Below are 24,929 nucleotides of genomic sequence, written 5' to 3'. Positions count from 1 at the left end.
AACTGACTTTGAAGTGGGGTTTTACGTCTGTAAGAGGAATAGCCCTTGAATTGGAACTCAGGCTGATAGGTTAGCAGTTAAGAATTATATCTTGTCATGTTTAAAATTCATTTGTTATAGTTTCTTGTTAAATGAAGGTTGTTTTAAAAAGTGCTTCCTAGTGTGTCAGTAGAATCACACCTGGAGTGAAACATCTCATCCTCACATTAATATCAAAATTAGCAAACAGTTGGGGTCTAGTCTGACTTCATAATATACCTAGTGATTTCTGATCTCATACCCTAACACATATTACCTCTAAATCCATGATCCCTTATCTTGTATTTTAACTTTTGGTGTGGACCTTTTCAGATGCCTTTTGGAAATCCAAGTATACATCTACTGGTTCCCCCTAATAACTAGTTAAATCATCAAAAAGCAGACTCAGATAGGATAGACAAAGAAAAGTTATCATTAGCTGATGGTACAAGGACATAGTGACACAGATTTAAGGTTTTGGGCAAGAGATGCAAGGAGGAAGAACTTCTTTTACATAGTGAGTGGTAATGACCTGGAATCAACTGCTTACAAGATTGCTGGAAGCAGAAGTGATGTATCATTTGAAAAGGAAATTGAGTTGGCACTTGACTCTGGGAAATGAACAGGGAAACAGGACTGATTGAATTGCTGTATGGAGAGCTGGCATGAACTTGATGGGCCAAATGTCCTCCTTCCCCACCACAATGTCTCCAACTATGTGTCGTTTCCAAGTTAATCCTTGTTATTTCCACAGAAGCAAAGGGCAAACAACAAGGTATATCTCAACAACAATAACTCCGTTCTTAACTCATACTTTAATAATTATCCATGCTAAACCACATTGCCCTTTGAAGCAGTAGGCAGATGGATGGCACAGCTGCACAGTGGTTAGCACTGCTGCCTCACAGCGCCAGGGGCCCTGGCTTGGGTCACTGTCTATGTGGCATCTGCACGTTCTCCCCATGTCTGCGTGGATTTCCTCCAGGTGCTCTTGTTTCCTCCCACAGTCCAAAGAATGTGCTGGTCAGGTGCATTGGCCCTGCTAAATTCTCCCTCAGTGTACCCGAACAGACACAGGAGTGTAGTGACTAGGGGATTTTCACAGTAAGCCTACTTGTGACACTAACAAATGAACTTTAAACTTGATCGTCGCCATTCCATTAATTTCCAATCCAAACTCTGCTTTTTCTTTCTGTCCTGCTCTGGATATTCTTAGCTTCTGTGCCAAACTGACAATTGATGAATTAAGTCATTTAATATAGAGAATTTATAATAGAAAACTGTATCCATACATCGCATCCCTATCATAGTATCATACAATGTGGAAAAGGCTCTTCGGCCCATCAAGTGTGCACCAGCACGTGAGAGACATCTGAACTCCTAACCACTCCCATTTATTAACAATGGGCACATGGCCTTGAATGGTATGATGTGCCAGGTGAAAATCCCCGAGAAGCCACACTCCGGCACCTGTCCGGGTACACCAGAGGGAGAATTTAGCACGGCCAATGCCGTGAACAGTCTTTCGGACTGTGGGAGGAAACCCGAGCATCAGGAGGAAACCCACACAGACGTGGGGAAAATGTGCAAACTCCATACAGACAGTGACCCAAACCAGGAACTGAACCTGTGTCCCTGGGCACTGTGAGGCAGCAGCGCTAACTACTATGCCACCATGTTGCCACAGGAAACAAAAGTTTCCAACATTCATTAGCACTGTGCAAAATATTTGAGACTAGCTTTTTTAAACTAAGTAGCGTGTGAATTACTTCAGGTATATATATTTATGTACCTGTGGTAATTTACATCAACTAAAACGAGTTGCGTAGAAATCTACAAAGTGTTGCAGTCTTGCCTTTCATTACTACTGACGTTTTAAATGACAGCATTGCGGCTTTGAACATATGTTTATGACTACATTTTAAAAATACCTCTTCTTGTTATTAAGGTTGCCAATCCCTGACCTTTTCAACTAGTCCACTCTTAATCTTGCAAAAACATTTCTTTCCAAGCAGACATCCAATTCCCCATTGAAAGTTATTGAATCTGTTGGCGCCACCTTTTTTAAGTAGAGCATTCCAGAACATAACGCGATGTGTAAAAATATTTCTCCTCTCCCATCTGTTTCTTTTTGCTAATTACCTTAAATGCGTCCTGGGTTCTGTTTGTTTTTCATGCTGATAATTGGTGCTGTAATCACAGCCAGGTTTAGTATTGTTATGGCTCTGCAAGTGGTCTTTCTAAAGGTCATTCACACCCACCCCCAAGTACCTGCTCCAAGTTATTACCGAGCGGCTGGGACCAAGGCTAACCAACTGCACTTTTGACCCCAAGCCACATGCAGTTAGGACCATATGGAACAGTGGAGGTGGATGCATGGGTTTAAATCAAATGCAGTTGGGTGTACAATTGCCATCTTGAACACATCATAAATATATATCTAGCCATTAATTTATTTGCTTCCCTGGTAGCACAGTGGTCAGCACTGCTGTTTCACAGCTCCAGGGTCCTGGGTTCGATTCCTGGCTCAGGTTACTGTCTGTGTGGAGTTTGCACATCCTCCTCGTGCCTGCGTGGGTTTCCTCTGGGTGCTCCGGTTTCCTCCCACAGTCCAAAGATGTGCGGGTTAGGTTGATTGGCCGTGCTAAGAAATTGCCCCTTAGTATCCAGGGGTGTGTACGTTAGAGGGGATTAGTGGGTATAATATGTAGGATGGGGGGTAGGCCCTGGGTGGGATTGTGTTCGGTGCAGACTCGATGCGCTGAAGGACCTGTTTCTGCACTGTAGGGTTCTATGGTTCCCTGCCGGCTCTGCTCTGGCTAATAATACTGTTAAAGTAACAGTTACAAAAATCATCAATACTGCTAATAGCTTACAAAAAATAATTCCCAATTTACTCAAAACTGGACTTAATGCACAAGGTCTGTTAAACCTATTATCCCCCTTTGCAGGCAACAGATTCCCCTCATTGGAGTCCAATTCATTGGTCAGTGGCTGTTATTGGTGCTTCTCTCAAAAAGAGCTGATTCATGTGTGGGTTGATAGAGCAAGGGTGGGAATATCTGTTAAAAATGACAACTACTATCAACTCTTTACAGAACATGGGGGCATTTTCCCCCAAATGAAATCAGTGCCCTATAGGCAGTAAAACGGGAGGTTTTCCCACCTGGTTCTTGGGTGAGCTGAGTTTCATGAATTTACTGCACTAGGCAGGAATTTGTTTGTTGACTCCCATTCATTTTTTTCACCCAACTATGCTACTTAGCCAGCATAGAGGGGCAGAAAAATCCCACCCTCTGTAAAGAAGTAAACTTTATTTTTTAGTGTCATAAGTTGGCTTACATTAACACTGCAATGAGGGTTACTGTGAAAATCCCCTTGTTGCCACACTCCAGCACCTATTCGGGTACACTAGGGAGAATTTCACATGGCCAATGTGTCCAGCCAGCACATCTTTCAGACTGTGAGAGGAAACCACAGCACCCAGAGGAAACCCTCGCAGACATGGAAAGTTGACATGGAGAGAAAGTTGAAGTTGACACAGTGACAGTGACTCAAACCCCAGTCCCTCTTGCTGTGAGGCAGCAGCGCTAACCACTGTGCCACCGTGCATACACAAAGTATAAAAGCATGAACCTTAAATCGCAGAGCACTGTCACAATCACAATCTTACTGAGATTGGCAAGGTAGTTAAACTTTATTAATTGCAAACCCAGACAGAAGTCCTTTGAATAGTCCCAAACCTTTGTAGACAGGACGGGTACATGAATGAGAGGGGTGTGGAGGGAAATGGGCCAGGGGCAGGTTAGAGGACTAGGCAGAAAAATGGTTTGGCACAGCCTAAAAGGGCCAAAAGGCCTGTTTCTGTGCTGTAATGTTCCATGGTTCTATTATGAATTGTCAAATTATGGGTCAAATCCCCCACCCAAGTTTGAAGAGAAGAAAAAAAATATTTGCATTCCAATGTAATGAATTCTTGGGGTATAATTTAGTTTAGTTTGCAATTCCTATGTGAACAATGAATTGTTGGATGATTAATACCACAAAATGCAAACAAGTCCACTAAAGTGCACACCTCCATCACAGTGTTAATTCAGAATTTATTACAATTACGCAGCTCTTCCTCAAGGCTTTTCCCTTCCTGGCTGATGGTCTAATAACAAGGCTGAAGTAATAAATCCTTTTATGCACAGAACCACTGGCCAGAAAGGGAAGGTGGTGGCCTAGTGGTATTATCGCTGGACTAATAAATAAACTTAATGCAGAAACTCAGTTAATGTTCTGGGGTCTGAGTTCGAATCCCACCACGACAGAGTTCCAATTCAATAATATCTAGAATTAATCTACTGCTGACTATGAAACCATTGGTTTTTCCAACAATTGACAATCTGGTTCATTGATGTCCTTTACAGAATGAAATCTGTCATCCTTACCTGGTCTGACTCCAGAGCCACAGCAAGGTGGTTGACTCTCAACTGCCCTTGTAAATGGCCTAGCAAGTCATGCAGATTCAAGGGCAACTAGGGATGGGCAATAAATGCTGGCCAGGCAGAGATGCCCATGTCCCATAAATCAATAAAAAAAGTTTGGCTCATCCTGTCTGCACCAGCTCTCCAATTGAGCATTATGACTTAGTGTCATTCCCCTGTATCCCTGCATATTATTTTTATTCTAATAATGCCCTCTATGCCTTGATTGAACCTGCCTCCACCACATTTCCAGGCAGTGCATTCCAGACCCAAATCGCTTGTGTGAAAAAGGTTTTTCTTGCATCATTTTTGTTTCTTTTGCAAATCACTTCAAATCTGTGCTCGCTCCTTCTTGATCCTTTACAAGTTTCTTATCTAGTCTGTCCTGACCCCTCATGCTTTTGAACATCTCTATCAAATCTCCTCATAGCCTTCTCTTCTCCAAGGAGACCAATCCCAATCTCTCCCATCTATCCTCATCACTGAAGTTTCTCATTCCTGGAACCATTCTTGTAAACGTCTTCTGCACTCTCTCTGACGTGTTCACACCCTTCCTAAGTGTGACACCTAGACCTGATGAGGTCTAACTAGTGTCTTGTATAGGTTTAGCATAGCATCTTTGCTCTTGTACCCTATTAATAAAGCCCATAATACTAAATGCTTTATTAACGGCTCCCTCCACTTGTTCTGCCACCTTCAATAATTTTGCACATATACACCCATACTTCTCATTTTATATTGTCTCTCTCCATGTTGTTCATCCTATCAAAAGGCATGACCTCACACTGTTTCATTTGAACTTCATCTACCATCTATTGCCCACTGCACCAAACTGACTATGCCCTCCTGAGCTTCTACACTATACTCACAGTTTACGATAAGTTGCGTCATCCACAAATTTTGAAATTGTCCTCTGCACACCAATCAGTAAAGGCAAGGTTCCCAATACTGATTCCTGGGGAACAACTACAAATCTTCCTGCAGCTCAAAAAATATCCATTAGCCATTAGTCTTTGCTTTCCATTATTCAGCAAATTTTGTTTTCATTGCTAATATCCGTTTTACTCCATGAGATACAACTTTCCTCAAGTCTGTTGCGTGACGCTGTATCGAATGCCTTCTAAGAGTTTAGGTACACATCAACAATATTCCTCTCAACCATTTCTATTACATCCTCAAAAAAAAAACAAGAGCTTCCATCTCAAACGGTCAATCGACATAGAATAACCTGCTCCGAAAACTCTACTCACACTTTGACAGCTATGACAAATTGTATCACAGAAGCTGCAACATTCTACATAAAATATCCATAACATTCTTAAAAAAAGGTCAATTTGTCTCAGCATCCAATGCTAAGAGATCAGTTTAAAAAACACAGGATCCCAATCCACACAATCAAACACAAATCAATTCTTCCTTGGATCGTTTCCCCCCATCTGTGTACTAAGTTTCATTGAAATCTGTGCATTAGCTAAAATCTATTGTTTACAGCGAACCAGATGAACAGGAACAATTTCCATCTACCTTCCGTGAAGAGGTAATCAGAAAATATTCTAAGTATAAGAACTGGCATCTTTTGACCCATAATTATAACATTGCCACATTGATCTTGGGAGGAGGGGTGGTTGGAAAATCATAGAATTGCCACAGTGAGGAGGCCACTCAGCCCTTTGTGTCTACACCGATCATAATCTTACCCAGGCCCTATTCCCATAACCCCACATGTTTATGCTGCTAATCCCCTAACAGTAGGGTCAATTTAGCATGGCCAATGCATCTAATCAGCACATCTTTAGACTGTGGGAGGAAACTGGAGCACTCCTGCTCCTATTTCTTATGTTCTTATGTTGACTCGGAGGAATCCCACACAGACACGGGGAGCACGCACAGACTCCAAACAGACAATGACCCAAGGCTAGAATTGAACCCAGGTCTCTGGCACTGTGAAGCAGCAGTGCTAACCACTATGCCACCGTGCTACCCAAAATGGAAATGATTTGAATTCATATTGCACCTTTCACAACATGAGGACATGAGTTTACAGTTGACTAAATTTTTTTCTGAAGCATAATTACTGTTTAATCTAGGAAAGGCAAAAACCTATTGAAGGACCTTGTTCATGCGGTTTGAAACAATAACAAAATGAATCACTTGATTTTGTTGCAGGGTGAAAATACAGAGGACGGCACTGGCCTCTATTTAACATCTCATTGAAAAACAAAACCAGTGACATTACAGCATTCCATTGCAGTGCCCTGTCTGGATTGTGTGTTCAAGCCTCTTGGGTAAGAGTTTGAAGGCATGCACTTCTAAATCAGGAGCAACAGCCAAGGCTGACATCTACTTTCTTGAGTCAATGATGTGTATTGTTTATCAAAAATCACTATAGCATTAAGCCACAAAACTTAACATCCTATTGACAAGATTAACTGAGTTGAAGATATTAATATTGATGTAGGACATATTCCCAAAAATCCTGCAACAAGAAGTCATTAAGTCTTACTGCCCATAGTGGCTACAGTTGCTTGTACATAGTGAGCTGGTAGCTTAACCACGAACCTGTAACTGGCATCAAATGTGCTCAAGGACACAAGATAGCAATCAAACTAACGTCACACATTTAATCTTTATTCTGTGCGTCTATGTGGATGTTAGGTGAGCACAGCACAGTGCTAGGCAGTGAAAGGATGACAGGAATTAGGAGCGGGAATAGACAATTCAGCCCGTTGAACCTGCTCCGCCATTTAACATGATCATGGTTGATCTTATCCTGGTCTCAACTCCAATTTCCTGCCTGCTCCCCACAGCCCTTTATCTGGCTTTCCGTCAGAAACATATCTCTCTCTCTTTCTTGAATCTGGTGACTGATTCTGCCCCCATTACACTCTGGGGCAGTGAGTTCCACAGATTCACAACCTCGGAGAGTAGTAGTTACTCCTTATCTCAGTTTCAAATCAATCTCCTCTCACTCTATATCAATGACCTCTTGTTCTAGGCTGTCCCACAAGGGGGAACAACTGTTCAACGTCCATTTTATAAATTCGCCTTAGCATTCAATATACTTCGATCAGATCCCACTCCCCCTCCATTCTTCTGAACTTCAGTGAGTATAAGCCTAAGCTATTCAACTGCTCCTCATACGACAGCCATTTTATACATGGAATTGAGCATTAGAATGCTTCTAAACAAATATAGCTCCTAAAACACCCTACAACACCTCACAAGAGCATCATAAAACAGAACATGATAACAGCAGCACCATTCCCTTTCTTTAGAAGAAAAACATGAGGTATAAAAATGAATAATTTTTCACAAAAATGATGTGCAGCAGATAAATATTTAATCGCCCCCACTTCCTAGTGAGAGTTTTGTTACTGAAACAGAAAATAAAAGCTGGTCGGGCCAAACACACCCTCACTTCACATCAAGGTATTTATTCACACAAAAGTCGCACGAGATCGGTAGGAACCGAGACACAAAGTCACTCCACTGTCATTCCCACTTCTATATCCCGTGACTTGGAGTTGACCAGCTCCCGCCTGATCTCGGGGGAGATCTGCGAATGGCAGTGGACCCTCAGCAGTTCCAGCAGCGCCTCTTTCTGTTCCGATGACAGGTCTTCCTTGTAGCGCTGAGCAAAGGTGAGCAGACACTGGTGCCACAGGACGGGCAAGTCTCGCTTATCAGTCCTGAACTGCAGGAAGTGAAACACCAAAGCGTCGACAACTCGGAAGGGAAGCGCGTATTTCTTGTCGATCATCAGTCGAAGAAAGATGCTGTTTGCTCCGTTATATTCCATCTCTGCGACCTTCAGCATTGCAGCACTGTTAACAGAAGATGGATTGGTTAAAAAGTTTAACAGTTCATTTACTAGTCACAAGTAGGCTAATGAAGTAGCTGTGAAAAATCCCCTAGCTGCCACACTCCCAATGCCTATTTGGGTACACTGAGGGAGAATTTAGCATGGCCAATGCGCCTAACCAGCATGTCTTTCGGACTGTGGAAGGAAACCGGAGCACCCAAAGGAAACCCAAGCAGACACAAGGAGAACATGCAAACTCCACAAAGACAGTGACCCAAAGCCGGAATTGAACCCGAGTCCTTGGTGCTGTAAGGCAGCAGTGCTAACCACCATGCAGATTGTGGTAAAAAGAGATACTGATATCACAAAAAAAGGGCAGAACATACGCATGGCTGCACCATCAAAACCATCTGAGTCCACCAACTCGGCTTGTCATGATTGTTTAATTAGCTTAGAAAGTACCAGAACCACGGTACAATTTGCACTCCATTAATTGCCTTTGCTCCCTCTGCAAAAATGTCATTCAGGAGCGGAAACTGCTGATTGCTAACTTATTTTAAAGCATAATTAAGTGGGGAAGAAACAAGAGAGAGGAAAAAGTGCTGTCGTCATAAAGGGAGCAGCAACTCATGTGAAAAGGGCGGCTCTTAACAGCTCTCAACAATGTTCTTTTTTTCACTCATTTGTGGGACATGGGTGTCACAGGCTGGCCAACATTTATTGCCCATCCTTTGGAGGGCAGCTGAGAGTCAACCACATTGCTGTGTCTCTGGAGTCACATGTAGGCCAGACTAGGTAAGGACAGCAGATTTCCTTCCCTAAAGGGCATCAGTGATGGGTTTTTCTGACAAAGGTTTCACGGTCATTGGTAGATTCTTAATTCCAGATATTTTTTTCTTGAATTTAAATTCCACCATCTGCCGTGGCGGGATTCAAACCTAGGTCCCCAGAACATTAGCTGAGTTTCTGGATTAGTAGTCTAGCAATAATACCTCTAGGCCATCACTTCCCACACACAGACATAAAAGCAAAATACCACTGATGCTGGAAATCTGAAATTAAAAGCAGAAAATGCTGGCAAAACTCAGGAGGTCTGGCAGCATCTGTCGAGATATAAACACAATTCACATTTTGAGACTGTGTGATGTTGCCAAGACTAGTGGGCCTGAGTTATAGGGAGAAGGTGGCTAAGCTAGGACTTCATTCCTTGCCATGTAGGACAATAAGATGTGACCTTATTGAGGTGTATCAAATCATGAGGGGCACAAATAAAATGAATGTTTACACACTCCTTTTCCCAGGGAAAGGGGAATTGAAAACTGGGGGGCATAGGTTTACAGTGAGAGGGGAAAGATTTAAAAGGGACCTGAGGGGCAACATCTTCACGCAGAGGGTGGTGCATGTATGAACGAATGCCAGAGAAAGTGGTTGAGGCAGGTACAATAGCAACATTTAAAAAGCATTTGGATAAATACATGGGCAGGGAAAGGATTAGAGGGATATGGACCAAACATGGGCAATTGGGACTAGCTGGGAGAGCATACATCATGGAAACAGGCTCTTTGGCATGGACCAGATGGGCAGATGAGCCTGTTTCCATGATGTCGGACTCAATGGGCAAAATTTTACCAGCACGTCCACCCGAGGCCAATGTAGAATGCTGTTCTCCGAGCCTCACCCACCCTCAGAATCAGAGCGGGCGTGCCGGTAAAATTCCAGCCTGTGACTCTTCTTCAGAGCTTCACAGAGGTGAGATCAAGGAGGAGATGTTAGGAGGGTTGACCAGAAGTGCAAATGATAGCGTCATAAAAATTTTGTTAAAAAGACTTACAACCTATATTTAAATAACAACTTTAACAGAAGCAAATACCCATAAAATGTGTTTCACACATGGATTACCAAATAAACAGTTTGAGGTGCAATTTCTCTTCCCACCTCCCTCCACTTATAAAACACCACGTACAAACTAACAATTACCTGGTATGTAGAACAGGGATGGAGCACTTTGTCAGAATACTACCAATAATGATAGCTTCTCTAAGCGTACATGTGCCAGATTCACACAAAGGAAGTAGAATCCCTGGGGAAATGAGGGGGGGAAAAATGTTAATTTAAACAAATTACAATTAAGCATCTATTTTCACCATCTCCTCACAAGGAAGGGTTTTTTTTTTAAAACTCTGTCCCACGCTCATACAGAGGAAAAAGTTAGAAATTTACTGAGAGATGGAAATACACCAGGCCAATGACCTTTCCTCAGAACAGTACCAACAAAAGATCACCAACTTACCATGTTAACTCTGTTGCTCATTCTCTAATAGTTGCCAGATCTGCTAAGCATTTCCAGCATCTTCTGTTTTCATTTCAGATGTCGAGTACTCACGCCTTCACATTAGAAACCCACTTACTGAGCCAAGGATCAATTGATCTGATGATGTGTCCACAGCAGACAAGGACTACCAAAGAGAAATATCCAGAGACATCCTTTCCAAGTCTTAAGAGATCCCAGCACTAACATAGAAACTAGAAGCAGGAGTAGGCTATTTGGCCCTTCAAGCCTGCTCCGCCATTCATGATGATCATTGCTGATCATCCAATACAATAGCTTTGTCCTACCTTACACAAACGCAGAAACTAACCAGCATTAGACTTGGTGCTTGGCCTTATTAGTGCTGTAATTTTTCTTGTTACTGACCACATAGAATAGCAAGGATCATAAGAACTGCATTCACCATATTCATACCAATACTCGAAAGTGGGGTGCATTTATGTAAATGCCTAGTCCTCTTAATGGAAAGAATTAAAGTGGGGTGTCGCTCATAAATAGTCTGCTAACACTCATTGTCCAGGCTCACCTGAAAAAATGGCCACGTGGACGAGATGACAAAGGGCACCAAAGCAAGAGCTGTACCTTCAGCGCATGAGCAGGGAAATAGGGACGACACGGTGATTAGCACTGCTGCCTCACAGCGCCATGGACCCGGGTTCAATTCCCAGCTTGGCTGACAGAGTCTACACATTTTCCATGTGTTGGCGTGGATTCCTCCCACAATCCAAAAGATGTGCTGGTTATGTGCAGTGACCATGCTAAATTCTCCCTCAGTGTACATGAACAGGTGTCAAGAGTATGGAGACTAGGGGAGTTTCACAGTAACTTCACTGTGGTGTTAAGGTTGGCCTATTTGTGATGCTAATAAATAAACTTGTGGCTTTTTTTTCAATATCCATTACTTTTCGTAGTCAGCATCAGTAACTAGACTGGGATCATCAGCAACACCCCATCCACTAATTCCACAGTTCAAATGGGCTCCAATCAGAACCCAAGTACAGAGAAACAATCTACAATATAGTGCTACACCTGTAGCGTCACTCCTTCCTATGCCCAGTTCCAATTAACTGGAGGCCCAATAACAATGATACTGATCTGGTATCCGCTGTCCTTGAAAGGGTTCTACAAGACGACACATTAACTGTATTCTGCCAACCAGAAGACAAAAACTGCCAATTATAATATTCCTGTTGTTACAATAGGAGGTCCAATAGATAATAAAAGTTATAGGGGTGTTAAAACAGAAGTGTAGACATCCCTACATTTGTTCTCAATTCTCTTTAACAAAGGAAATCCATCTTACCTTTAAACCAAGCACCAGGTTTGAAGAGTGCTTTCTTTAACGCCGCATAAAGATGAAAGTTCAGGCGCTTGTATTCTGTAATATCGTCTCTCACTCGAGGCAAAAGCACCAAGTTATAGAACCTCTGTGCCATCCTAGCCTTCAGATTGGCAGAAAAGATCCTGGGTGAACAGATGACACAGACATCAAGATTGCTGCATCATTTAAAAAAAAATTAAAGTTGGTGATATCGCGTTGAAGCAATACTCCCTGGAGATGTAATCACCAGAGGGTATTTACAGGGCCTGGGTGGGATTGCAGTTGGTGCAGACTTGATGGGCTGAATGGCCTCCTTCTGCACTGTAGGGATTCTATGATTCCTTCAGCAGTAAGAGGGTTAAATCTAATCAAAGAGCTTCGTGGAATGAGCAGAAGTTACTTGAAATTAAAAATGAATATAATACTTTTATAAACCTCTCCCAACAAAGCATGAAGGTTGAACTACCAACAATTTAAAGTACATTTTCCAAAACTGATCAGAAAAAAAACAACAGAAGATGTACTTTGGTTTCAAAGGGCTACACAAGTACTGGTCCCTTACCTTGTTGCCTGATACATGGCTGCTGCTGTCCAGGTCTCCGGTTCAGTGATGTACAAGATCTGCTCCCAGTTTGACAATGCTGGGATAATCTTAAAGGCTTTGGGAAGTTTCCCACTCCTGTACTTGGATAATACCTATTTGAAAGCAAGATGCAAGATTTAGCGAGCACAGCCACTGCTGCATTCTGAATCATTAGAGATACACAGCACGGAAACAGGCCCTTTGGCCCAACTTGACCATGCCAACCAAGTTTCCTAAACTGAACCAGCCCCATTTGCCTGCGTTTGGCCCAAATCCCTCTAAATCTTTCCCATCCACGTAACTGTCCAAATGTCTTTTAAATGTAGTAATTGCACCCGCCTCTACCACCTCCTCTGGCAGCTCATTCCAAACTCGCACCACCCTCAGTGAAAAGTTTCCTCTTGTCCCTAATAAATCTTCTCCCTCTCACCTTAAACCGATGCTCTCTAATCTTGGACTCCCCTACCAAGGGAGGGCAGTTTAAGTTGACACTTTTGTTTTTTAAAAAAGGCATAAATAGTAAAGAATACGGCAAAATTAAAAACAAAAAAAAACTGGATACGTCAGAATCCCAAAAAGAAAGGAAAAGACCTTGGTTATTCACCTTATCTATGCCTCTCATGAGTTTGTAAACCTCTATAACGTCACCCCCTCAACTTCCTACTCATTCAATACAGTATGATGCTCTAATTTCATTCCTACTTTAAAATGTGAAAAACAGGCTTATTTTAACAAATTACACACACACACACACACACACACACACACACACACACACACACACACACACACACAGGCAGACACAGAATGAAAAAAAAACAGGGCTGCATTCCAATAAACTGAACACAGAAATTGATAGTTACAAACTTGCTCACACAACTGCTTACTGCATGCCAAGTTTTGTCTCCAAAATTGTGTCATGACACAGACATTCCCCAGCACCAAGAGAAGCATTTGCCCAGAGAAATAAAGGGCAGGGGAAGGCAAAAGAAAGAGAAAGTGGCCATCAACTTAAGTATCTGTACAGATGGTCAACTCAGTTGCAAAATGATAGCAGTTCACTCTGCTCACCTGAGATCAATGATGGGGTAAACATGGAGGTCGGGATAATATCTTAATAAATTTTTAAAACGCATATTATACTTAAAAACACATTTATATATCTAACATCTTAACCTCAGCCCAATGGCCCTTTAAACAATTAACTCAAAGTTTGCTTTCAACACATTGGACTGGAAATGTTTTGTGAGAGGTGTTCCACAAGGGACCATTTAATTATGACATACAAGAATTATGGAATTGAGGGAATATCAAATGTAACAACTTCCCAATGGAACAAACTTTTAGCTGGTGAAAATGGCAAACAATGACTCCACTGCTAAAGACTGCAAGAAGAAATCGATAGGTTAAGTGGAAAATGTGGGATATGTGGAAAATGTAGCTGAGAAACCTGAAGTGAAACTCTTTGGAAATCAGAACCGGGAGAAAGAATGTCAAGTTTAAAATTGGATATTAAATATTAAAGCTTCAGATGAAGTGGAGGGACCTGAGTTACATACCATCCATACCACCACTGACAAAAGCTGCCAATAGTCTCAGGATGGATCAGCAAGCGGACAATGAGACAGGGACCTGTCTTCACGCAGAGTGCTCATGACGTGGCAAATCATTGCCGGTTTAATTCAGTGGATGATGCAATAGAATTGAACTGATTTCACTTGTTTTGTATCCAAGGCGTTGGATGAAAAGGCCCAAGTTAAGACTATAATCGGAATGCAGTTGTGTAGATACCACTCAGATATTGCACAATAGCCCCAGAGATAGAATTTAGGCTAAGCTCCTCACACCTCCATGTGCTAGGTTGTGGGGATGGTACACATACTTATACCATGAAAGGGAAGAAACCTCAATCTATCTCAGATATCCAGGGGTAACCCTAGCAAATCACATGCAATGCTTTACAGATGGAAGAGATGCAAACCTCAGGGACAGTGTCAAGAAAATCTTAAATTTAATAGAAATAATAAACATGCTTCATATTAAAGATGTGAACAATGTGGTATACAAATGCATTTGTGGTTATTCAAAAAAATCATTCAATTAGCACCATCACATTTTTTCATTCACTAATAAAGATGTTATTAGAAATGTTGTGGCTCTGAAGTCACACGTAGACCAGGCCAGGTAAGGATGGCAGATTTTCTTCCCTAAAAGGTATTAGGGAAACAGATGGTTTTTTTCTGACAATGGTTTCATGGTCATCAGCCGATTCCTAATTCCAGATTTTTTTTTATTGACTTCAAATTCCACCATGTGCCATGGCAGGATTCAAACCCGGTTAAAAATTCTGAAATGTTTTGGTAGCGTGGACACAGTGGGAACGTTCTCCGATGAGGGAAAATGCATAACTAGAATCCATCGACACAAGATGGTCACAAAGAAATCCAAAAGAGAATTCAGGGAAAAAAAAACTTCTTCACCCACAAGAGTGGAATTCACCAACACAGATCAAAAGAAAGAGATGCAGGCCATTCAGCCCCTCGAGCCTGATCCATCACTCAACAGGATTCTGGCTGATTTGATTGTGGTCTTAAAGCCACTTTCCTACTTCCCATAACCATAATCACAGGGAGTGATTGCAGTGAATAGCATAGGTGTGCTCAAGGGGAATATGGAAAAGCATAAAGATGAAAGGAACAGATGATTACAATTGTAGATTGAGATGAGAGAAGATGGGAGGAGGCTCGAGTAGAGAATAAACACCAGCATGGCCTGTTTTGATGCTGTATATCCTGTTTTCTTTAATGCGCACACTGAGAAAGCAGCTATAGCTTGATGTCAAGGTTAGCAATTCGTGCAATGGCTTCAGTTGAAGCAGAGCGAATGGTTGTGCTGCCATTACGAATGGATCTTCAGGGCAGATGTTCCGTAAGTGGTGATGATATAACTTGGATGGCCACCACCACAATTTGAGCTGTTCCTCATATCTCACTTGAGGAGCAAAGGGTCACATCTTCCCTGGCCCGTCCTCAAGCGATCGAGGAACGCCTGGCTTTTTTGTGGGAGGTTGCAAACTAGGACTTCACCACTCAGGTCAGGTAGCAGGGTGCAGTTAGCGATGCGCCAGAAGATGCGCCATAGGGGGTGTTTGTAGTGAATGGAGTGTGTTAAAGTAGGGAATGTAGGGTTTCAGCCAAGTGTGTAGGCTTTCTTTTGAGAAAAGGAGCCATCATCCAGTGGGGTTCTTGGAGGAGCTTTCCCTGAGAGCAACAGGAGGTACAAAATGTGCTAGCTGTGCTGGCCTCAACATCATATTATACTTTCTATGTAATCATTTGTTAAGAAGAATGAAGCACCATCCACTTGTCTCACTCACTCTCCAACCCAACACTCCCTCTACTGGCAAAACTGGATATATTACAAATAGCACCCAACAACGTGTGGCCTCGAGGTACAACACTCCCATTGCTAAAGCTATTGCCTTGGTCAATAAAATTGAATGTGCCATGAACATGGCAGAACTCTTTACCTCACGAACTCCCTTATACACATCCAAGACTCTGGGGTCAAGCTGAGGCATAGGTCGGCCAGAGAATTCAGACATGACTGTCTCCACTTCCGTCTGCTTTTCCGTGATCTTCTCCACAATGATATCGGCAAGGGTGCGTCTTTAGAGCAAAACAAGAGAAGTTAACTGACTATTGCACATGTACAGCAAAAATAGATTTATATCCCACTACAGTGGCACAGTGGTTAGCACTGCTGCCTCACATCACCACGACCCAAGTTCAATTCCTGGCTGGGGTGACTGTCTGTGTGGAGTCCGCACATTCTCCCCATTTCTGCATGTGGGTTTCCTCCAGGTGCTCCAGTTTCCTCCCACAACGGCAACTAGGGGACTTTCACACTAACTTCATTAATGTAAGCCAACTTGTGACACAGGGGGGAAATCAGGATATTAAATTTGATGATCAGCAAGGATCAAAATGAATGGCAGAGAAAGCTCTAAGGGCCGAATGGCCTATTCCTGTTTCTATGTTTCTCATAGTAGTGTAATTAAGAATAACTAACCCTCACTCAAAACAACTCTATGGATAAATTCATCTCCCAAAGCGATGCCGAGCCACATAAAAACAAAAAAACCCCCAAATTCAACCCTGCTCTCTGCTGAGTTTTGTAAAGACTGCAGTGGTGTATTTCCATAGAATCTCTACAGCGCAGAAGAAGGCCTTTCGGCCCATCGAGTCTGCACCGACAACAATCCCACCGAGGCCCTGTCCCCGTAACCCCCATATTTACCCCGCTAACCCCTCTAACTGACAAATCCCAGGACACTAAGGGGCAATTCAGCATAGCCAATCAACCTAACCCGCACATCTTTGGACAGTGGGAGGAAACCAGAGCACCCGGAGGAAATCCACGCAGACACAGGGGAAACGTGTAAACTCCACACAGATAGTGATCCAAGCTGGGAATCGAACCCGGGTCCCTGTGAGGCAGCAGTGCTAACTACTGTGTCACCGTGCCGTCCACTTCATTTAGCTTCAGTATTCTGGGGAGAGCAGAGGGGCTGAACAAATCCAAAAAGTATAGAAACAGATCTGCTAGCAGCTGCTCCTGATCATTACACAGCAATCCCAGCTGGAAACGGTCAGCTGTGATACTCAGAATATGCCATACCCACCCTGAGATAAACGTCCAGCTGTTTATCACTGTCTAATTTGCATCCGAAAGACAAGATATGTGGATGGAGGCAATGGATGGAAAAACACTGGTATGGGATGGGAGTAGCGGAGGAGATGATGGACTTGGTCAAGTATACTAATCTGCCCACAATTTGTTCACCATTCTTTGCCAGCCTCCTCCAAGAGTGAAGTGTACTCAAAACACGTAAATCTTAACACCTCATGTGCACTACCAGCAGCATACTGGTAATTGTCACTGGACTAGTAATCCAGAAGACCCAGGATAATGAGGGCTCAAAGTTCAATCCCACCATAGAAACAGAATTCAAAATAAAATTAAAATCTGGAATTAAAAAGTCTCACAATGACCAATGAGACAATTGCCGATTGTCGTAAAAACCCATTTGGTTGACTAACGTCCTTTAGGGAAGGAAATCCGCTCTACTCATTTGGTCTGGCCTGTGTGTGACTCCAGATGTGGTTCGCTCTTAAATGCCCCCTGAAATGGCCGAACAAGCAAGGGCAATTAGGGATGGGCAATAAATATTGGCCCAACCAGCAATGCCCACACGTCAAGAATGAACTTAAAAAAAACCACATTGCTCCTATGATTAGGGGTAATGATTTCCCATCCCTTAAAACCCTTGACACTTCTTTCTGATCATCATAGAGGCACTGGTCATTCTATACTGCGACAGACACTAGAGGCCATCCACAGTAATCTCTCTGCCCATCTCACTGCTGAAGGGGAGGATCCAGCTTTGAAACATTACCTTAACGGAGGATTTTTGCTCATGAACATATCGATTGCCTTTTCATCCTCAGGGTTCACGACGACTTCCTCACAGTAATCTCCCTTTGCGATTGCTGTAGCTCTGTCCAGCGTTGGCCATTCATCATCCGAATCAGAGTCTAACCCTTGACCTTTTGAACTCGTGCCTACCAAATCAAAACACATCAATAATCAGAAGCACCCTGGGATGGGGACAAAATCTTCAAGTATTCATCCAATCATTTTTTTTATTTTCACTGCCTTGGTTTGCTTCCTCTGGCCTTTAGCAAGAGGTCAGCAAGCGACCTGTATCATTGCTCCTTTGACCCAAACTTCTGTTGGCGCCTGGGGATTATTTACTTCCAAGTATAAAGTGGCAAATTCGATAAGAGAGCACACAGCGGGAAATGTCATCAGCCAAGATGTCAATTTATCATATTTAATATGGTGTTGCTGAGCCTTTTCAATGCAACATGTCTTTTCTCATGATAACCTCTTAAATATGGCAAGTGGGCATTGCTACCTACATACAAATTAGGAACAGAAGTAGGCCACTCGGTCCATCGAGCCTGTTCCACCATTCAGTAAGATCTGATCTGATAGTAACCTGAACCCCACGTTCCTACCCTACCCCCAATAACCTTTCATCTCCTTCAGCAAGGATTTTACTTTGATTTGCTTATGTTGACTTTATTCTATTTTGGCCTTAATTTAGTAAGCCTTATAAACATTGATAAACGTTTATCTAAACAACACTTAACATTTTACTAGTTGCAAAGGGGGAGGTGATGGCCGAGTGATATTATTGTTAGATTATTAATGCAGAAACTCAGCTAATGTTCTGAGGACCCGGGTTCGAATCCTGCCAGGGTAGACGGTGGAATCTGAATTCAACATTATCAGGAATTAAGAATTTGCTGATGACCAAACCATCATCAGAGAAAACCCATCTGTTTCACAAATGTCCTTTAGGGAAGGAAATCTGCTGTCCTTACCTGGTCTGGCCTACGTGTGACTCCAGAGCCATAGCAACATTATTGACTCTCAACTGCCCTCTGGCAACTAGGGATGGGGGAAAAAAACTGCTTCTTCGTGTGTACACTCATGTACCTCAGGCAATTTCAAAGTTTGAACAAGATGACACTCAGTCAAATGAGACTAGCTATACTTTGTCAAGCTACTTGATTTCATAGACAACAAGATGAACATTGATTGTCACATGTATTAACATAATGAAAAGTATTGTTTCTTGCGCTCTATACAGACAAAGCATACCTTTCATAGAGAAAGAAAAGAGAAAGTGCAGAATGTAGTGTTACAGTCATAGTTAGGGTGTAGAGAAAGATCGACTTAATGCAAGGTAAGTCCATTCAAAAGTTTGACAGCAGCAGGGAAGAAGCTGTTCTTGAGTCGGTTGATACCTGACCTCAGGCTTTTGTATCTTTTCCCCAATGGAAGAGGGTGGAAGAGAGTATGTCTAGGGAATCTGGAATTTTCTGCCTGAAAAATTGATGGAGGTGGGAACCCTTACAACATTTAAGAAACATTTAGATGAGCACTTGAAATGCCGTAGTAAACAAGGCTACAGACAAGTGCTGGAAAATGGGATTAGAATAGATAGATGCTTAATGGCTGATGCAAAATGAAGGGCTGAAGGGCCTCTTTCTGTGTTATAAAACTCTATCTAGGACTAGAGGCATTCCAACACAATGGTCAAGATGTTTGTCAATTTAAAGGGAAGATAAGAGTCCTTGTTTTGAACACTTTGTGGAACCAACGTCACTTATTAACATTTAATCAACCTTTGGCTGAGTACTGTAAAAAGCCATGTGAATATACTTTGCTTGAAAGCCCCAGAATTTAAAATGCAATGCTTTGCCAATTCCTCTGTGAAAATAAAGAGGAAAACAATTGGTGCACGGGAACACCACCACCTGCAAGTTCCCCTCCGCTTCACTCATCATCCCGACTTGGAACTACATCACCATTCCTTCACTGTCGCTGGGTCAAAATCCTGGAACTCCCTCTCTAAACAGCACTGTGGATATCCCGACACATCAGGGGCTGCAGTGGTTAAACAGATGTACCAACACATCAAGGGCTGCAGTGGTCAAAGAAGGCAGCTCACCACCGCCTTCAAAGGGGCAATTAAAAGGGGCAAGAGGACTAGCCAGTGGTGCCCACATTTTACAAATAAATAAAAGTCCCAAAGCGTTGACAGGACGTCTGAACAAACTACAGCAAAAAAAATCACATGATAGTCTCCATCCAAAATTTTCCAACCCTACATTCATTTGGTTTCTAGCTGACCAGCTACCCATTTCTACAGTTTTCTGACATTACTAATACTAGAGAATAATTTAAAGTGTTCTGACGGATCAAAGTGTTTGTTACTTAAAACTGGTCCACAGAACTCGCAACGTTTCAGCACTGACAAAGTCAGCCTTCCTCTTCGTTTACAAAGTACAACGACTTGGAATCCTTTTCCAGAAATGAAGACTGCTTCTGCTGCAGGGTTGTGTTTGGGTTCAGGGCACCACATTTTGGGATGGACGTGGCAATCTTTAGAGAGGGTAAATTTACTGGAATGACTGCAGGGATGAGGAATTAGTTACATGAATAAGCTGGAGAAAGAGGTCATTTGGCCTATCAAAAGAACATCTCACCCAGATTCTCCCCTCTGCTGTATCCCTGTAACCCAGCACATTTTACCATGGCCAAACCATTTAATCTGCACATCATCAGACTGTAGGAGGAAACCGTAGCACCCAGAGTAATCCCATACAGACACTGGAAGAACGGATCCAAGGTTCTGGGCATCACATTTTTGGGAAGGACATGGAAGTCTTTGGAGAGGGTAGAAGGGGAGATTTACTGGAATGACTGCAGGGATGATGATCTAATTACATGAATAGGCTGGAGAAAGAGGCCATTTGGCCTATCAAGTCTGCAATGACACTTCAAAAGAACATAGAACATAGAACATTACAGCGCAGAACAGGCCCTTCGGCCCACGATGTTGCGCCGACCAGTTAAAAAACAATGACCCACTAATCTAAACCAATCCCTTTTCGTCCATAAACCTATCCACGGATCTCTTAAATGCCCCCAAACTAGGCGCACTTACAACTGCAGCAGGCAGGGCATTCCAATCCCTCACCACCCTCTGGGTAAAGAACCTACCCCTCACATCCATCCTATAACTACCCCCCCTTAATTTAAAGCCATGCCCCCTCATGCTAGCTTTCTCCATCCGAGGAAAAAGGCTATCACTATCCACCCTATCTAAACCTCTAATCATCTTATATGTTTCAATAAGATCCCCTCTTAGCCGCCTTCTTTCTAGCGAAAACAACCCCAAATCCCTCAGTCTCTCCTCATAGGACCTCCCCTCCATACCAGGCAACATCCTGGTAAACCTCCTCTGCACCCTCTCCAAAGCCTCCACATCCTTCCTGTAATGTGGGGACCAGAACTGCACACAGTACTCCAAGTGCGGCCGCACCAGAGTTGTGAGTTGTGTACAGTTGCAACATGACGCTGCGACTCCTAAATTCAATCCCCCTACCAATAAACATCAAGACACCGTATGCCTTCTTAACAACCTTATCTACTTGATTCCCAACTTTCAGGGATCTATGTACACATACACCTAGATCCCTCTGTTCATCCACACTATTCAAAGTCCTCCCGTTAGCCCTATACTCGACACATCTGTTATTCCTACCAAAGTGAATTACCTCACACTTCTCCGCATTAAACTCCATCCGCCACCTCTCGGCCCAGCTCTGCAACCTGTCTAAGTCTCCCTGCAAACTGTGACACCCTTCCTCACAATCTACCACACCTCCGACTTTGGTGTCATCAGCAAATTTACTAATCCACCCAACTATACCCTCATCCAGATCATTAATAAAAATTACAAACAGCAGTGGCCCCAAAACAGATCCCTGAGGCACACCACTCGTAACCGAACTCCATGACGAATATTTACCATCAACCGCCACCCTCTGTCTCCTATCTGCTATCTATAGCTCCTTACAAAGCCAGTACACAATCTCACCAGATTCGCCCCTCTGCTGTACCCCTGTAACCCCGCACATTTTACCACGGCTAATCCATCTAATCTGCACATCTTTGGACTGCAGGAGGAAACCGGAGCACCCACAGGAATCCCATGCAGACACGGGAGTATGGATCCACGGCCAGAATTGAATGCAGATCCCTCTTATCAAAGAAGACAAGATGAAAAGGAGATTTGTTTAAAGGTGAAGAGTAGAGGAGTGCAGAAACATTTCCCAAAGGCTGAAGAGTCAGTAACCGGTGGGACCAGATTTAAAGTGATGGACAAAAGGACCCAAGGCAACATGAGGAACAACTTTTGTTTTTCTCAACGAATGATTAAGATTTGGAATGCACTGCCCAATAGGATAAGGACACAGATTCAATAATATCTTTCTGAAGGGAACTGCATAAACATTTAACCAGTAGTACAGAAGAAAGAGTGAGGGAGTGGGACTAACTGGATAGCTCTTTGAAAGAGCCAGTGCAGACTCATTAGGACTAATGGTCACCTTCGGTGTTGCACAATTCTATGAAACTGCAAAATGTGATTTTTTTTGTCAGCTGTGATTAGGCAATCACGACAGCACGCAGAAATTGTAAATAGATGGTGTTCGTCAGATACTCTTTCCAGTGAACTGAGGCACAGTGGTTAGCCCTGCTGCCTCACAATGCCACGGATCAGTGTTCAAATCCAGTCTTGAATCCATTCTCCATGCGTCTGCGTGGGATTCCTCCGGGAGCTCCGATTTCCTCCTACCGTCCAAAGATGTGCAGATTAGATCGATTGGCCGTGGTAAAATGCGCAGTGTTACAGGGATACAGCAGGGGGGAGAGTCTGGATGAGACGTTCTTTTGGAGAGTCAGTGAAGACTTGATAGGCCAAATGGCCTCTTTCTGCACTGTAGAAATTCTATGGTTGAACATCCTTATGCAGGAGCTACAGCCAGGCCATTCAGCACAAATGGTCTATGCTAGTGTTTACGCTCCACACAACTTTCTTCTCACATTATTTCATCTCACTCTAACAACTTGAAATCCATTGAATCCCTACAGTGCAGAAGGAAACCAGCTCCCACGCACTGACTCTGTCTACACTTCCTGCTGTCTCGGCAAAGCAACCAGCGTAATTAAGGACTCCCACGTATCCTGGACATTCTCTCTTCCACCTTCTTCCATCAGGAAAAAGATACAGAAGACTGAGGTCATGTACCAATCGACTCAAAAACAGCTTCTTCTTTGCTGCCATCAGACTTTTGAATGGACTTACCCTGCATTAAGTTGATCTTTCTCTGCACCCTAACTATGACTGCAACACTACATTCTGCACTCTCTCATTTCCTTCTCTATGAACGGTATGTTTTGTCTGTATAGTGCACAAGAAACAATATTTTTCACTGTATGCTAATACATTATAATAATAAATCAAATCATTCAGTCCACTGAGTTCACACCAACTCTCCGAAAGAGCATCTTGCCCAAGCTGAATTCCCTTACTTCTGTAACCTGCCTCTACACTTACCATGACCCATCCACCTAACCTGCACATCTTTGGAGTGTGGGAGAAAACCGGAGCCCTGGAGGAAACCCACACAGACACAGGGAGAAGGTGCAAACTCCACAGTTACCCAAACCTAGGTCCCTGGCACTGAGGCATTTCCTATTTCTTTCTCACTCATGTGCTTATCTAGCCTCCTCTAAATTTAAAGTCTTTATTTTGTTCTGATGGAAAGAAACTAATTTCAGAACTACTTTGACAGACTGTGTGGTGATGCAGATTGAACACCAATCTTGTGCCGGTATCTATTGCACTCATTCTCTCCCTTCTGGGGGTCTACTGCAGTCAGACTTACTTCCAAAGAAGAGTGAGTATGAAATGTATAGTATTAACTGTTTCTCTCTGCACAGATGCGGCCAGACCTGTACTTTCCCAGTATGTTTATTTCAGACCTACCCAGGACCGTGGTTTGGGCACTCTTGCCTCCTTTCTTCTTCCAGACGCCATGCTCTGCCTCCAGCTCTTCCTGCTGAAGCCTGGCCTGCTTCAGGATCTTGCGGGACAGTTTCTCATCCACGTACTCATCCTCGGCCTCCTGTCCCCGGCCCCGCTGCTTGATGCGGCGGGTGGGTTTGACGGCGGCTCCCTGCAGGATCTGATCGGCCAAGGCCAGGCCCCGGGGCTCCGTGCCCCCTTTAGCCGCTTTAACCTTCGGCATTTCCCACTGAAACTCAATCAGCGGAATTTACATTTAAAATACCCCGATCCGGATAGAATTAAACAGCCACACTCCCGGCCAACCCACGTGGCCCGCACTGCCGCCCAGTGCGCCTGCGCGGCATGTAACCATTTCACTGTAACACACCGCGTTCCACTCATTAGCATAGTCAATTTCATGCAAATTACACCTGCCCATGAGCTGACCGGCTCCACCCATACCCAAACCATGCCGTGCCAGTTACCGATTCATCCATCCCAGAAGGAGGCCCTTCAGCCCATCATCCCTCTGCTGGCTCTTTGGAAGAGATGATGTGGAGAAGTTGGCGTTGGACTGGGATAAACACAGTAAGAAGTCTCACAAAACCAGGTTAAAGTCCAACAGGTTTGTTTGGTAGCACAAGCCATAAACTTTTGGAGCGCTGCCCCTTCATCAGGTCAGTGGGAGTTCTGTTCACAAACAGGGCATATCAAGACACAAACTCAATTTACAAAATAATGGTTGGAATGCGAGTCCTTGCAGGTAATCAAGACAATGTGAGTGGGGAGAGGGTTAAGCACAGATTAAAGAGATGTGTATTGTCTCCAGCCAGGACAGTTACTGAGATTTTGCAAGCCCAAGCAAGTCATGGGGGGTTACAGATAGTGTGACATGAACGCAAGATCCCGGTTG

At 43.3% G+C, this 24,929-nt stretch overlaps 1 protein-coding gene across 1 annotated transcript; it reads right to left on the bottom strand.

The window, feature by feature from the left end:
* Nucleotides 1-7,810: 7,810 nt before the first annotated feature.
* Nucleotides 7,811-24,356, bottom strand: bysl (bystin-like). The gene is made up of 7 exons (XM_080209725.1): nt 23,996-24,356; nt 17,981-18,146; nt 16,052-16,190; nt 12,502-12,635; nt 11,922-12,082; nt 10,267-10,369; nt 7,811-8,311 (listed from the first exon to the last, which is right to left on the bottom strand). The coding sequence occupies exons 1-7, from the start codon at nt 24,255-24,257 to the stop codon at nt 7,969-7,971; spliced, it is 1,308 nt and encodes a 435-aa protein (XP_080065851.1). The 5' UTR covers nt 24,258-24,356; the 3' UTR covers nt 7,811-7,968.
* Nucleotides 24,357-24,929: the final 573 nt, after the last annotated feature.

Source organism: Carcharhinus amblyrhynchos, chromosome 22 (assembly GCF_965287045.1).
Source record: "Carcharhinus amblyrhynchos chromosome 22, sCarAmb.v2.hapA, whole genome shotgun sequence".
NCBI lineage: Eukaryota > Metazoa > Chordata > Chondrichthyes > Carcharhiniformes > Carcharhinidae > Carcharhinus > Carcharhinus amblyrhynchos.
The sequence above is the reverse complement of the archived record's forward strand: the minus strand, read 5'-3'. Positions and strand labels throughout refer to the sequence as shown.

Coding starts and splice junctions, on each gene's coding strand:
- bysl (XM_080209725.1), bottom strand. CDS start 24,257: ATGCCGAAGGTTAAAGCGGCTAAAGGGGGCACGGAGCCCCGGGGCCTG. Junction 18,147..23,995: donor TGCCCAAACCACGGTCCTGG/GTAGGTCTGAAA, acceptor TTGATTTGGTAG/GCACGAGTTCAAAAGGTCAA. Junction 16,191..17,980: donor AGCAAAAATCCTCCGTTAAG/GTAATGTTTCAA, acceptor TTTGCTCTAAAG/ACGCACCCTTGCCGATATCA.